This window comes from Eurypyga helias, unplaced genomic scaffold (assembly GCF_000690775.1).
Source record: "Eurypyga helias isolate BGI_N326 unplaced genomic scaffold, ASM69077v1 scaffold10785, whole genome shotgun sequence".
Taxonomy (NCBI): Eukaryota; Metazoa; Chordata; class Aves; order Eurypygiformes; family Eurypygidae; genus Eurypyga; species Eurypyga helias.
Window position 1 is genome coordinate 24 of NW_010252170.1, and position 15888 is coordinate 15911.

General features: G+C 46.9%; 1 protein-coding gene across 2 annotated transcripts; it reads right to left on the bottom strand.

Moving 5' to 3' along the window:
• Positions 1–510: 510 nt before the first annotated feature.
• NONO (non-POU domain containing, octamer-binding) lies at positions 511–15881 on the bottom strand. Of its 2 annotated transcripts, XM_010152276.1 has the most exons (10): positions 15845–15881; positions 13446–13639; positions 12202–12503; positions 10055–10150; positions 8824–9020; positions 8494–8578; positions 7249–7351; positions 5876–5918; positions 5157–5266; positions 1066–1526 (listed from the first exon to the last, which is right to left on the bottom strand). In XM_010152276.1, exons 2-10 carry the CDS (start codon positions 13524–13526, stop codon positions 1389–1391), a joined length of 1155 nt encoding a protein of 384 aa, XP_010150578.1. In that variant the 5' UTR covers positions 13527–13639; positions 15845–15881; the 3' UTR covers positions 1066–1388. The 2 variants fall into 2 exon arrangements, with proteins under 2 accessions (XP_010150577.1, XP_010150578.1); XM_010152275.1 differs by lacking the exon at positions 15845–15881 and having other exon boundaries at positions 511–1526; positions 13446–13660.
• Positions 15882–15888: the final 7 nt, after the last annotated feature.

The window sequence follows — 15888 nt, forward strand, 5'->3', positions numbered from 1 at the left end:
GGCAGCTTTCCAGTACCTGAAGGGGCCTACAAGGAAGCCGGGGGAGGGGCCTTTTTACAAGGGCCAGTAGTGACAGGACAAGGGGTAATGGGTTTAAATTGAAAGTGGGGAAGTTTAGATGAGATATCAGGAAGAAATTCTATCCAGAGAGGGTGGGGAAGCACTGGGACAAGTTTCCCAGAAAAGCTGTGGATGCCCCATCCCTGGAAGTGTCCAAGGCCAGGCTGGATGAGGCTTTGAGCAACCTGGTCTAGTGGAAGGTGTCCCTGCCCATGGCAGGGGGGTTGGAACTGGATGGTCTTTAAGGCCCCTTCCAATCCAAACCGTTCCATGATTCCATGATACTCAACTCCTGTGACAAAGAGAACTGTCAGGATACTGAGGGGCTGAACATCCACGTTACAGAGCTCTGCAAGAACAACTTCTGCGCCATAATCTGAAACCTGATTTACTTCATCCCATACGTACACACTTTCATTGAAAAAACAGAAGAGGCAACACACCAGATGAAAAAAGGCTTAAAATCCACTTTAATAATGCATTCCTGTAACATTCTCAGATAAACTCAAATGTTAGTGAGACAATTACAGCTCGTGTCCAAAACGGTTTACACTAAATGAAAAATCTCGTAGTACTTCTACACAAAAGACAGGCAAGGTTAAGATTATACAAACATTTGTTTCAGTTAAATCTTCAGCATGAGATACAGTATCTTTGTCCAATAGATTGTACTTTACTACCAGTAAAAATAAACAGCGATACAACACGTTATCAAAAAATCCATCCAAACACGAGCCTCCCAGCCGCTCAGGCTGCACACGACTACTTCAAAGAAACAGATGGTCCTGATAAAAAGAATAACTACAAGTTAGGGGGGGAGGGGGAAACCCAAAGTATAAGAGAAATAAACATAAAATCTCCCCCGATTCACTACATGACAGATCATTTGGAGCTATATCAATTTACAGAATCATGGGAGCTGCCAAGTGCCCAGATGCTGCCCCAGTTCTCCGGAGACTTCCCTGGGCTCCTGAGCAAGGCACGCCGCGCCACGGCATCCCGCTCTTCTGTCTCGGGCCTCCAGCTGCAACCAGGAAAACCGGAATGGTCAAGGCATTAGGGTCCTCGCCCGATTTCACCCTCACTCAACAACCGCGGCAGCCTCCCAGAATCCACGTTTCACATTGAAATTATAGGAATGCACCACATGAAATTATCTAAAACCTTTACCAGTCAGACTGCACTTCCCTCGTCCTAGAGTGGCTTTACCAAAACAGGCCCTAATTAGCTATTTTTAATATCCCCTCCCTCCCCCCACGCTGAACCCTGTACGGCCTGCCGAGACTCCTTTCCTCTTTGGGGCGTGTGCAGGGGGTAGCTTCGTCCCGTTAGTATCTGCGACGCTTGTTAGGGCCGAAGTCACCCCCCGGATTTCCTCTGTTGAAGGCAGGCGGGTTCCCTCCCATCGCTCCGAGGCCTTCCATCGCGCCGCTCTGGCCGAAGCGATCCGCTGGCGGCGGCGGGGTCTTGTTCCGAGGACAAACGCGGAAGAGGCAGGAATACAAGGAACAACAAAAGGCAGTTAAAAGCTGTTCGAGCTGATTTGAATTCTGCCAGGATTTCACAATTCCAGCTGACCTTGCTACAAACCTGCACCCCCACCCAGTAACAGCCCCAAAACTGGACTGACGGGAGCATGGCAGGACTCACGTAACTTGGAGCCAAGCGTACGGGAGTAGTTGTCAGCGCCTCAGAGAGAGTGCCCTGCCGCGGAGCGTGCGAGTAACGCAGCCCGCGAAAGGAGAACTTGACACTTCCACCACCCAAACCGAGGGCGATCGAGGAGCAGTGCTGGTACTACAGCACTGTCCCACGCCAGCCGCACACAACAGCCCAGTGCCAAGAGAAGTCTGCGGCGCTAGGCTCGTGCCCCGAGCGCATCCCGTCATTTCCGTTCCTTTGGCTCTCCCCTTTCCCAGCCGGTACGGTGCTATTGCACGGCTGCTCTCTTCCAGCGGGGAGATGATCAAAGGTAACTCAGGTTGGAAGGTAACCTCAGGAGGTCTCTAGTCACAGAATGGTTTGGGTTGGAAGGGACCTTAAAGACCACCCAGCTCCAACCCCCCTGCCATGGGCAGGGACACCTTCCACTAGACCAGGTTGCTCCAAGCCTCCTCCAGCCTGGCCTTGGACACTTCCAGGGATGGGGCATCCACAGCTTCTCTGGGCAACCTGTCCCAGTGCCTCACCACCCTCTCCGTGAAGAACTTCTTCCTGATATCTAATCTAAACCGCCCTGATTTCAATTTAAACCCATTACCCCTTGTTCTGTCACTACAGACCCTTGTAAAAAGTCCCCCCCAGCTTCCTTGCAGCCCCTTCAGGTACTAGAAGGTGCTATAAGGTCTCCCCGGAGCCTTCTCTTCTCCAGGCTGAACACCCCTCAACTCTCTCAGCCTGTCCCCATGGCAGAGGTGCTCCAGCCCTCGGAGCATCCTCCTCTGGAAGCCAACCTCCCACGGAAAGCAGAGGCATCTGTGACACCAAACTAGGTTAGTCACAGCTTTACCCACTTGGGTCTGTGAACATCCAAGGATGAAGACTGCATGGCCTCCCTGAGCAACATGCTCCCCCCCTTGCAGGTCCCCACGGTGCTTCCTTTGGGGAAGGAACCGCAGGAAACCGCTGCCTCTTCCTCCCCCAGACTAGGGCTAAGTGAGTACCTACAGCAGAGCTGCTTTACACTAGGCTCCTGGGTTCTGTTTACTCTTTGCCCACAGGTTTTCAGCCGTGACACCCACACACGTGACGTCATGCCATACACATACGGAATATATCAGAGCTGGTATCAGTAGGTGACTCCACGGGATTGCACCCAGACCCAAACCAGTACAACTGCCAGCGGGAGGTGCCAGGACCCTCAGAGCTCCCTTCGCTGGCAGCACAGAGGAAGCACTAGCAGTAACACAGCACTCCTCCCACCCTTCCCATCCATACAGGTGAAAAATTCCGAGTAACCATGGACTCTTCCCGTAGGAAACGTCACACGCAGGGAAGGACACTCGTCACTCCAAGCAACTGGAGCAAACACACAGAGTAACTGCTCCCTACATGAATAAAAAACTGCATTACATGGGCCCAGTAACTCCTAACACCAATGTCCTGGTTTTAGTCAGGAAAGAGTTAACTTTCTTCACAGTGGCTGGTATGAAGCTCTGTTCCTGGATTTACACTGCTGAGAAAAGTACTGAGAAGGTGTCTTTTTAGCTGGTGCTGGGGAGTGCCTGCACCAAACTCAAGGTTTTTCTCAGCTTCTGATACTGCAGCTGCGTTCCCAACTCTCTCACTACAGGCAGTGTAGGGTACACAGTTCAGACAGCCGACCAAAGAAGGATTTCATTCCATAAACCTCATGCTCAGTACATAAGTGGGGAGTGGGTGGGGGGACCATCACTCTTCATGCTCTCTTTTGCTGGCTCCTTAACTCTCTAACTCTCTTTTTGTTCCTTCTGCAGACTCCTTCGTTAGCTGCTTCACTGACGCCTCTGCTGGCTCGTTCGTTAGCGAGCTGTGGGCCAGCTAGCTTTCCTGGTCCTGCTGTCGCTGGCAGGGCTCGCTCAGACCTCGCTGCAATCACGCTCCGGCTCTTGGGTTCTCTGGCTCTGACTCTCACAACCCACGAGACGGCTGCGCATCAGTCAGTGGGCAGTGAGCAACTGTACCATAGGTTTTATTTTCTATTATTTCAATTACTTATTACTAGTAGTACTGGTACATATTAATTTATACATATATGTATCATTCATTTATATTCAAATAGCAAATAGTTCTTATCTCAATTTTACAACCTTCCTTGTCTTTTTCCTCCGATTGTCCCCTCCACTGGAAGAGGGAGGGGAGGGGGGTGTGTGGGCGCAGGAGCAGCTTCATGGTATTTTGCTGGCTGGAACTAAACCACAACAGCCAAGCCTATGGCCAGAAAAATCAGTTTCCAAAAAGACTATACATATTTCTGACCGTAAGAGAAACAGCTTATTGCTTTTTGGTCCCAAATGTATTATTTCATCATATTGATCTGAACTCACCTCCCGTTTCCATTCCTCTCCATCTTCCCCCTTAATCCTCCTTGTAATTCCCCCTAACCTCAGCCGCTCCACCGTCCCTACCACTCAGGGACAACAGCTTACAGACAAATAAAACTGTTCTTTATGACCATAAACCTTCCGTGATGTAGCAGTCATGATAAACTCTAAGTAGGAAAGTTTGCAAGAAAACTGTTTATTGGACCAACTGATATAAACCGCTGAAGGAAGACGACCTTTCGGGACAAACTCGACTACGACTGCTGGTGTTTGTGCTGCTGACTGCAAGTGCTGGCACTGAGAGAGGGTCCATCCTCTGTAGGACAGAGAGGAACGGCAGGTGCCGCAGAAGCCACGCTCTATCGTAACGCCCTGCAGTAAAGTTAAACGCTAAATTAAATGTAAACATTTAAAAAGGCAAATAAATAAGCATAATCCCCATTGATGCTTTGCTCCTTACCTAAGAAAATCAACTGGACTCATTTTAGCACGCTCACTATTTCCACACTCACCTATTAGCACAGCACTGACATGCCCCAGCCCTGGAAGTGTCCAAGGCCAGGCTGGATGAGGCTTGGAGCAACCTGGTCTAGTGGAAGGTGTCCCTGCCCATGGCAGGGGGTGGGACCGGGTGGGCTTTAAGGTCCCTTCCAACCCAAATCATTCTATGATTCTATGAGATAATTGTTTTAAAGCTGGTGATGGACAGAACATTCCTGAAAGCCCAGCTGTACTTCCTGAAAGCCCAGCTGTACGCCTGGTCGCAAACCGCCCTCACTCAACAAAGTGCTTCTCATCATGCCATTTAAAACCAACTGTGTACTGTTGCTAAAATGTTTCTAACAAACTTTTAGCACTAGCTATCTTGGAATAAAGTAAGTAGTTACTAGATCTGGCTCAATCTTTTGAAAACTACCAACGAGCATCAAGGCAAGATTAACTTCTAAAGATTTCAGCACGAGTTAAGCAACAGGTCCAGGCAAGCTTCAACTCCAGCAGCACAGTGCTTAACAACGGAAATGCCATCATCTGCATTTAAATGGTGTGCACAAAAAGCAGATGGGGATACATTACCATTCCCATGGCTCCATCAGGGATCATAGCTCCGGGACCAGTGGCAGGAGGCGCAGCAGCAGGGACGTTGGTACCACCCATAGCTCCTCTATTGTTCATGCCAATGGTACCTGGCAAAGAAACCCCAAGAATAGTCCTGGCAGGCAGTGACTGGCGTCTACTCGCACTCCAGAGCTAAAAGCACAGTGCAAGCTCCCTGCAGCGTTGTATTTGGGACAGATTCCTAGACCGTTAAGTAGCTTTGCACTATAGGTCAAGACCAAGCCATGCTGCATTCCAGCATTACCTAAATTACATCAGGCTCTAACACTCACCACCTTCCTTAACCACTCAGCCCCCACTGCCTTTTCACTGCTCTGGTACCGGGGGCCTGAAACTCCACGTCATGTAGTCAAAATATGAAAATACAGGAATAAAGATGGTTTCCTGGGCTGGAGGTCTAGCACTAAACACAGTACCAGTTTGTGTCCAAATTCTGAAGCACGCTACAGGTCTGACAGCAGCTTCAACAGAGCCTTCTGCTCACGGAACTGTCCTTCAGAAAAGTAAAGTACTGCCTCATTCCCAAATTCTGTTGTTTCCTTTCACTGAACTGGGAGAAGATTACTATGACTGAGTTTCAAAATGAAAAGCCAGTAAGACCACTCAAAAAATAGACAGATTTTGTTGAGGAGGAAAGGGACGTGTATAGAACAGAGATGTCCACAGAATACTCTTACCTCCCATACCCATCTGTCCCATCCGCATGTCTGGTGGCTCCCTCTGGAAAAAAAAAAAAAAGAGACTCATTTCAACTGATAAAAATTCAGGCTTTTAAAAGATATAATTATACAAATGCAATGAATTCTGGGGTTTTACTAGTGTAGAAAAGTCATTCCCAAGGTAAATCTCAAAAGCAGATCAGAGCTATCTTCAGAGTTAGCTGCTGAACAAAGAGGTCTTGTTCATAGTATCTCTTCCTGAAACACTGTTTTTCACAATTGTGGTAAAACACCCAGCAGCAAAGCAGATTTTACCAAACAGCAGCAAAAAGAGGTATCTGCTATCTGGATGCAAAGATCTGCTGAGCGGCAGTTAACACATTAGATTGAGTTAGTTCTGCGACTTCCTCAGCAGAGCTGAGCAGCTTTTCCTGTGGGAAGGGACACAAGCTTACGCAACGACGCACGACCGGGCCACTTGCGTTCAACTACCAGTTAGTGAGTTCAGTCTGTCTTTTATTAAGGACACACCACAGATCTCCCTCACTGCGAAGCCAGGAGCACTTCCCCACTTCAGCGAGGGTACTGCCTGTTCCACAGTGGGAACTGAAGAACAGCTTTCCCTTCACCTGCAGTCCCAATACCACTATTTATCAGAGGAAGGCATGATTATTTAGAGAAATCAGTCCTGCTACACAGGGTAATATTCACACGCTTAGGGCAGTCACACGGTTCTGGCCCCTTTGGTTTGCCATACATTTAGCTGAGCTTGCTTTGGGGGCAATTCTTCGGCTAGGATACGTGCCACCCAGTTGGATCGATGCCACTCTACCACCCTGACAGCACCACAGCTGCCGCCACAACAGGAAGCTGCTGGGAAATGAATGTAAGACCGTTGTTTAGAGAATTAGATACTGCTATCAAAAGGCAGGTTACCACACATTTTACATTACAAGAAAATACTTGACTGACTTAAATACAAGCAATTATAGCGCTTGCAACAGTGCCTCAAGTTGGGATCGTTTCATCCGAGCGTGACTCGGAGCGACTGCAGGCTGGGGGTACAGCTGGGTGTATGACCAGAACAGGGTTCTACAGCAGCACTTCAGGACAGCACATCTTTGCTACTGTTAGAATAAAATCAGCTAGCATATGTGCTACTGAACGGCAAGACAGCTAGTGAGGGTCCTACGTGAACAGCAGTGGGACGGTAACAGGGTTATTTATTTTCCAAACTGTTACAAGATTGGAGGGAGTCAATAATTTAGGGCCAAATGCACTAAAATTGTAGATTCCCTTAACCAACAGAAAGGCAGAAAGCCCCGTGCTGTGGAACAGCAAAAATCAAATATCAGTGTCCAGATGTAATGGGAAGGTAGCAGCATTCTTACCGCATCAGCAAAATTCCCTTTGAAGCCTTCCTGCTGGCGCCTCATCATCTCTTCTTGCTGCCTTCTCATCTCCTCCTCACGGCGCCTGCGTTCTTCCTCTTGCCTGCAAAAAGGCCCAAGGTGCTCAGCACAACATACCCCACCCACTCGCATCACGGTGCTGCCCCATGGGCCTCCTTTGGAAACCTACAACTTTATCATTGTCCTGAGGTTGTAAAACATTAGGTACCTCAGGATGAAAACAAACATGTACGTGCACCAAGACATTCCCAACACTTTCAGTTCTACGGGGTTCATTATAAAACCCAACATGAGCACACCCATGTGTGTGTCGCCTAAGGAGCGGCTGAGGGAGCTGGGGGTGTTCAGCCTGGAGAAGAGGAGGCTCAGGGGAGACCTTATTGTTCCCTACAACTGCCTGGAAGGAGGGTGCAGAGTGGGGAGGGTGGTCTCTTCTCCCAAGTGACAAGTGATGGGACAAGAGGGAACTGCCTTGTTGTGCCAGGGGAGGTTTAGATTGGATATTAGGAAGAATTCCTTCATGGAAAGGGCTGTCAGGGATTGGAACGGACTGCCCAGGGAGGTGGGGGAGTCACCATCCCTGGAGGGATTTGAGAGACTGTGGACAAGGTGCTCAGGGACATGGTTTAGTGGTGGGCTTGGCAGTGCTGGGTTAATGGTTGGACTTGATTACCTTAAAGGTTTTTTCCAACCTAAATGATTGTATGACTCCATGTTCACAGCAGCTCTCTAAAACAGGATGACTACAGGCAATATAATGCATATAAGCCAGACACTTCTCAAGCCACTTCTCTACAGAAGTAGTCTGGAGGTCTTCCTGGAGCTTCTCAAAATCACTTGAGACAAGGAAGAGCTGGAATGGAGAGAGACATCTGAGACTAAGTTATCCTTCAAATGAAAAGATAGATGCTAGAATGGGGTTTCCCAACCTGCAGCACTGAAGCCACAGAATCACTTCACAGATTCTGATTTTTTTTATCTGCCTTGGTCAGGGAGCTAAACTGGACACAGAACTGTAAAAAACCAAATACTAATCAGTGGAAGCAATTCCTAAGTCTTCCGTCTTAAAGCAACCGCACAGTCTCCCTATGAACAAAATGGCCCAAAAAACCAGCCACTCTTTCTTTAGGTATTGACGTGTCACAGTGAACAATCAGGTGCACTGAAGCAGCGTTTCATTCCGTAACAGTATAGATTCCCAACATTTCATAACCTGCCCCTGACCTGAGTTCCAACTGTTTACGTTTTTGTACTTCTTGGTTATGCAATTCTTCCATTCTCCTCAGCTCTTCCTGGCGTCTCATTAAATCTGTAAAAAGTAAAAAACCCAATCAAACTCATCTCCCATGCTCTTAACTCCCGAGCCAGAACCGTAACACACAAGTGAATATGGTAACAGAGCCTTGAGCAACACGCTAACACCTCCCTGTTCATTTGCCGCTACCGTGCTCGGTTACCAGCCAAGCAGCTAGACCACAGCTCGCCTTCAGCGGGCTCTTGCCGAGTCACCCACCCCTGCATGTCGCAGGGCCATGTCCCCAATACTCTGTTTACCTTGCCGCATGAGCATAACTTGGTGCTCATGGCGAGCTGCTTCCATTTCCATTTCCAGCTTCTCTCGAGCTTCCTTGATGTTGCGGTCTACTTGTTCTTGCTGCTGCTTCTCCATTTCTATTAGAGCCTTCCAACGCATGGCATATTCATACTCAAAGCTGCCAGGCTGTGCAAATCGAGGAGGCTGCTCACGCTCCCTGTCAAAGAAAGAAGGGCTAGTGAATGCTTCAAGAGCAAGGAGGAACCAAGAAAAATACAGCTGTGTGTTAAATGCAATGGCAGATCCTTTTAACTGTCAGAAATCCATTTCTTAGCACAATGAATAAGGAACCACTTTGTCTTTTACTTTCTCACAAATAGCTACGCTTGAGACACCAGTGTGTCTGCTCCTCAGGAATCACCTCATTGAAAGGAGAAGCTTAGAATACTCCTGCACGATTAATTACACATGGAAACCGTGTCCCATCCTCCTTCATAATGAACAAGGACACTGCTTTGGTAAGACACCGTAAGATTCCGGGTGGAGACATTTAAAAGTACTCTTGAAAACAGCCTTTGCTCCTGCTGCACACCTTACAGATGGATCCACTCCAGAAACAAACGCTGCCCAAACGTGTGTGGTCTTTTCACGCATCTTTGCAGTCCCTGACTATCCCAATGCAGCCTCCCAGCTCCTGAAGTTCTCACCAGCCTTAAACATTCATGAGCTCACATGGTTTACTAATTCCTACTGCTGGGATCACATGACACCTACTTACACTGGAAAGCCTTCAAAGACCATGGCCTTATACCTGGGGAGCTCTACAATCTCCTAATGCTATTCATATCATTCCTTAAATTTTTACTGTGGGTTCAAACCTGTTTCTTCTACAGACTTTCCATAAGACTTAGACCAAGTAACTTAAGTCTTTGCTTCAGCTTCTCACCTGAGCAAGGGAACCTCACGCTGTCTCAACTGGACACAACTTTTTATTCCAACAACTCCGACTTAGGAAAAATACATGGAGGCTGCCAGTCTTATCCAGCAGTGTGGATCCAAACCCACTGCTTGCTTTCAGCTAACCATGGCAAGGTAACAGCATATACACTCCTCCTTCCAGCCTCAGGTCACGTTTACATTAAAAAAGAGGACCTTTAGTAGCACTGATGAGCCACCCTCCTAAGACTGAGGCACCAGTGGATGTCCTAGCCCACAGGCAGCCTCATCTCCCATCATACAGCAAGCACATACTTGTGATATTGCTGGTTTTTGATGACTAGTTTCTCAGGTAGTCCCTCTTCATCATCATACTGATCCATGGGCTCCACAGTGACAGGTCGAGGGAATCTGTAAAGAAAAGAAGATGTGCTTTCAAGAAAATTCAAGAATGAGCTTGCAAGTGTAGGAAAGCACGTGTACTGTGTCTGAAGTTACACAATACTGTTTTTAGCACTGCCCAGAGAGATCCAGAGCAGTTGGGGATCTCAACCAAAGTGAAAACAGAAATCACTTTGAACACATTTTTCTCTTTCTAGAATAGGAGCTGAACTGTTAATCAAAATCCTTGTTGAATCCAAACCAAAATTGTACTGAAAAAATAATACTTGCAGTTACTGGTTCTAATTAACAGCTTAACTGGAACTCGACACTCTCCAGTAGGATCTACTTAGCATGAAGCCTTGTAGTCCCTGGAGTCTGGTTTTATTCCCTTTCCTCCCTTGCTACAGGGCCAGCTCCTCGTGTGCCTTTTTACAGCTGCCTAAAGCGAAGGGTAACTACACCGCTCCTCAGTGGAGGCTGCTGGCGGTGCCGTTCAGTCACACTCTCCTGGTGAGATCACCATGTGCCGTTATTGCCAAGCGCTCTCTAAGTGCCTGTGAGGCCCTGTCTGAATTCCCCCCATCCCAGAAATCCACTGGTGCACTTCACCACTGGTGTACTAGACGTGTGTGCTTCTGTCCTCCTCGTTTCTGCGTGCAAAAGACAGTATTTAACAGAAGTGGCCTCGATCTCTGGATTAGCACCCCACCATAGCACTGAGACTGCTCATCCTCAGCACAAAGCAGCACGGCAGCTTCTCGTTAGTTCCTCAACCCCATGTGCCAGAGATGGGGAAGGGGAAGAGACATGATCAAGCTATGCCAAGAAGCGCCTGGACTCCAGCAGGAAGGCAGGATAGGAGAGGCTAAAATCCCTCTCCTCAGCTGAAAATCCACAATGTAGCTTTTCGCTTCAATGTGACATATTATTACTAATAGTCTTATTTTCCAGTGTGAACCAATTCCGACCAGTTTATCTAGCTGTTACTGTCATGAACTGTGATAAACTAGAAAATTAATCAAAAAATTAATCAAAACCAAACCATAACTAGAAATAAGCAACATACTGGTTTGCTGTCCCAGACAGCACAGTCTCATACACTGACAGCTAGAAACAAGACTGACTGTTACGCTCAGTTACACACTAGTAGTGATTAGTTTTGCACGATCACTTTTAAAAGGTGGTTTTTGCTCCTGTAGAGCACTATGCTGGTTATCTCCAAAGGGTCTCAGGGAAAAAAAAACCAAAACCACAGTCCACCACCTGCTTTTAAAAACAGAACGTGCTTGTGTACAGCTGTGCCATATGCAAGCCTCCAAGAGAAAGGAGAGAAGAGAGCAGCACAAAGCCTATGAAATGACTTTACAGATTAGCAATACAGCCCCAGACTCAGGAAGTATTCTATTCACAAATTCTAGGTGCGTACATACAAAATATACAATGATTTTTATATTCCAGAGATCAAAACTAGCTCCCTCTTAATAGTTAGAGCAACAAGCCGTGCTCTTTGGAACCCATCCAGAATCATGTACTTGAGCAAGTTCACGTAATCATGCAAGAGCATGCTTTGTTGCCTTACAATGTTCAAGCACAAGGAAAAGTTTAATATGGCGAAAACTCCAAACAATCCAACCTATCTGACCAGCTTCTCTGACAGTTCCCACGGCCACAGCGGCACATCAGCATGCCACCCCAGCAGGGCACGCTGAGCGGAGTCCCACCCCAAGACTCGCCTCTGAAGCGACCCACAGTGCACAGTTAACACTTGAGCTTCCTTTCCAACAAAGGATATGGATTCTCTCCGAAATAGCTCCTGCTTCTTGAAGGCTGCTTTAATCGCCCTAAGAAGGCTTTATCCAGAAAGAGCTTGCCAGAAAGTTCTATGTACTTAACTTCCCAGAAGAAGTTTTTTCAGATGGAATAAAGCTACGTAAAGCCCTCCCCAAGTAAATCATCTACCACCTCCTGCCCCCGGCTCATCTGTCCCACTCTGGTGTTGAGAAACATTGCTCACAAGCCAGTGCCACCCATCAACCTGCACACATGCCAGTATCGCACTTCTTGCCCTCCACACTTACGTCGTTAGCAGGAAAGACCCATCACTACATCTATCCAGGGCTTTCCTAGCAGCAGGCTTCCCTGAGAACTCCACAATGCCTCTCCCAGAGGATCGTCCTCTGTCATCCACAATAACCACAGCCCTTTCCACCTGGCCAAACACTGAGAAGGCTTCCTCCAGGAGCTCATTGGACACAAACTGAGGCAGGTTCCTGACTGTCAGCGATGCGCTGTGGCATGCAAAACGCACTCTTAGCTGCTTCCCACGTAGAGGCATGTTGTCTAATTCCACCTTTGCAATCTCTGCCAGAGTGCGAGTTTCCTGAAGATAAAAAGAAGTTGTCATTAAAACTCTCAATGCAGTACAGAAGCAGTCAGTCAGAGTCACAACAGTCAGAAGCTTATTACTCTTGAACAAGTACTTCACAGAGAGGAACAAATAATCCTCCCAGATCAGGGTAAAAAGTGCCCTAACAAACCGTAGCTATTCTCTGTTTTCAATGACTCTAGCTGAATAGGCATGTACAGGGTTTGGAGGCAGAAAAATGTATCAGACAATCCAACAACCAGTATGATCTAAGCAAACAATTAAATTATCATTAGCAGACATAATTCTAATAAGGCTCCTCAGCGTGCCTTTTTTTTAAACAAATACATTAAAAAATAAAAATCAAGATTCACTTATTAGCAAAGTCTAATAACTGTAAAAGGAAAAGCTGATTGTAAGACAATCCATGAAAGACATCTTAAGCCAGTTCCACAACGCTCCACTCATTTAAGTCAATACCAAGCAGCTCCACTACAGCAAAGCACCCCAGTTTTTGGCATGGGAACCTTATGCTCCACCCACTCCCCTTGGATCATTCAACATGATCATCCAGAGATCCCTTACCTCAAGGGCATTCATCAGTGCAGGAATACTGCATGACAACCTGCGTTCATAGAAATTCCATGTGCACACCCTTCCAGAAAATGGAAGTCCATCTTGCCCATGACAGTTTTCTTTGTTTTCTACCAGCTGACTTGGGAATAATTTTATCAGATATCTCATAAATCTTGTCACAAGCTGCCTGAATTCACATTCCTTCTCATAACAAGCTCTAGACAAACTACTCGCAGAAGCTGATCCCATATTCCAGGTTACTAAAATCCAACAGCAGGCCTAATTAGCAAAATATCTGAACATCACCTACTCCCAATTAGCAATACCCCTCCGACGTGAGTCACTGCCACAAAAACACCCCAAAGGTAGCAAGTCACTCACCAGCCTGATAAAGCCAAAGCCTTTGTCCTTATGTATGAAGACTTCACCTGCCTTGCCATATTTCTCAAACAACTTTCTCATCTCTTCCTCTGTAATGTCTGGGGGCAGATTCCCCACAAACAAGCGGCTTCTTTGGGTGAAGGTCTTTTCACCAGGTTTCCGGAAATTCTTCAGGTCAATAGTCAGGCCTTCATCTGAGGGGAATAAGGTACACAGCTGCTCTACAGTTGGGGGGATAAATTCTATTAGGTTTCATCACAGTGAACACAGAGACATAGGACAATAAAATCAACACCACCCCTTCACTTCAGCCTCAAACCTCTTCAGCCATCTCTCCAGCAACAAGGGGAGTTTCTTTCAGAATGGGCCCGTATTCCTTTTAAAGGAAACACGTGCTTGGACCTCAGTGCTCATTCACACCAGTGAGAGGTAAGTCTAGAACAGGAAAAAAGAACACTGCAGCCTGAAATAACGTGAGAGATTTCACTCAACGTTTGGAGATCTGGTAAATATGACTGGCCCACAACAAACTCTACTGTTGTCGTAATACAGGATTTTGCTGTTACAACCTGAATAATTATAGAAAAGCCACAGTTTGGCCAGCAACCAGATTTTTACTCAAAAAACCAATCCCAGATGTCTAGAAAAATACACAAACTAGAGAAATTTTGCCCAGACAGATAACATTTGAGATAGCTGTCATTCTAAGGGATGGGACTCGGGTTCTAGAATTTTGGGTTCCAGGCTGAAGAGAGGGATGGAGTCGCAAAAACAGTGTAAAAAACCCACCCCGTACAGCCACACATATGAAATAAGCTACAAACACAAGCGGCTTGATTCAGACTACAAAGGATGACACTAAGCAGGAAAGGCTATTCATGCAAAGACAATGCATGCAAGACATGCAAGGACAACTCTTTTAGAAATAAGCACACTCTATGGCTAACACTAAAAAAAAAGACAGTGTATCTGTAGAAGAGTAGTGAAAATTATCTACTTCCCACAGCAAAAGCACCTAAGTGAGGTGTTTTGTCTTGTGAACTCCTTCACGCCATTATCAGAAGCATTTGGGGCTCAATTGCAAGGCCTGTGAATATACCAGGAGGGACCTGGGGCAGAGTTATACCACTGCCACTGTTCTGCCATAAGCAGACCCACACACAGGAGCGTGAGATACAGTCACGTGCTATAAGCTGCTCCCTGTGAGGATACCACAGCATAGCTGCTGTGTTGTACTGTCTCCAACTGGACTGGAAACAGACTGGTCTGCCACCCTTATCTGTTATCTTCTATAAACTGACAAGGGGCCTGCTTACCATGGCCACTTAATAAAAATGCACAGGAATATTTTTTTACTAGCCCAGTATCTCTGCCGTGTGTGTATGCAGTTAAACCTGCAACTTTGACAGGAAAAAAAACAATCACGCAGAAGAATTATGCAAAGTGCAGGTGACTTCTACACACTTTTGCTTTGACCAAAGTGTCCAAACTTTAAAAAAAAAAAAAACCCACACCAACAAATATAACTAATGCACTTCTTCCCTCAAAAATACTAATGGCAATGCCTCCCCACCAAACTTCTGAACTACCAAGTTAGATGAGTTAAAGCCCCAGACGCCATTAGTGTGTATTGTCTCAGCTCACAAGCACACCCTCTGTATCCCAAGTAATAGGGCTACAGTCCACACTGATGAAGAGCAAACCCGGAAACACGCTAGATTAGAGCAACAGCCACCATCAATATCAGCTGGTACTTGAATGCTGAAATATTATGAAGTAAAGCTGGGTTTCTCCTGGTCCCTCCCAGTAAAAATTTAGTCGTAATGGGTGATGGTAGATTGCTGTAACAATGCTCTTACAACTTATCTTTACAGACAGCAAATTTATTTTGCTGGTGGTTAAGGAAAGCTGTGTTGAAAAGCTATCTGTTATGGCTGGGGAAAACGGAGCCAATGGAAAAGTGGACATCTCCTGTTTGGAAAGTTTACAGAACCACTATTAAAGGTTCAGAGACTTCCAAACTCTAAGTGAGCTTTTCTTGAGAATCTGAGACAAAGGAGGCACCTCGACATTATTGCCCAGTTTCGGGAATAAAAAACTTGCAAACAAATCCCAGTCAAGCCTGCAGGAGCAGCATGCAACTTTGACTAGACTGAGAAAAAACCCCAACAAGCCAACTTTAATGCAAAACACCGTCCCCAACAATGGAAAAGCCTGACTATTGAAGGCGAACAGCGAACGCAAGCGGCGGTTTGCTGAAGCGCCCAAGCTCTTATTGTTTTAAATAGAACGCGCAGGTGCTGTTTGCTTCCGCCAAGACCTGTTGCACCGGTATGGGCCGACAGGTAAGCGGTGCCCGAAGTCACCCTCTGCAGCGCGGGCGGTCGCTCAACGCCTACCCAAAGCAGGGCCGGGCGGCCCCCCGCGGCGGGCCCGGGACTCA

Coding starts and splice junctions, on each gene's coding strand:
- NONO (XM_010152275.1), bottom strand. CDS start 13,526: ATGAGAAAGTTGTTTGAGAAATATGGCAAGGCAGGTGAAGTCTTCATA. Junction 12,504..13,445: donor GCTTTGGCTTTATCAGGCTG/GTGAGTGACTTG, acceptor TTTTATCTTCAG/GAAACTCGCACTCTGGCAGA. Junction 1,527..5,156: donor CTGATGGAGCCATGGGAATG/GTAATGTATCCC, acceptor CCTCGGAACAAG/ACCCCGCCGCCGCCAGCGGA.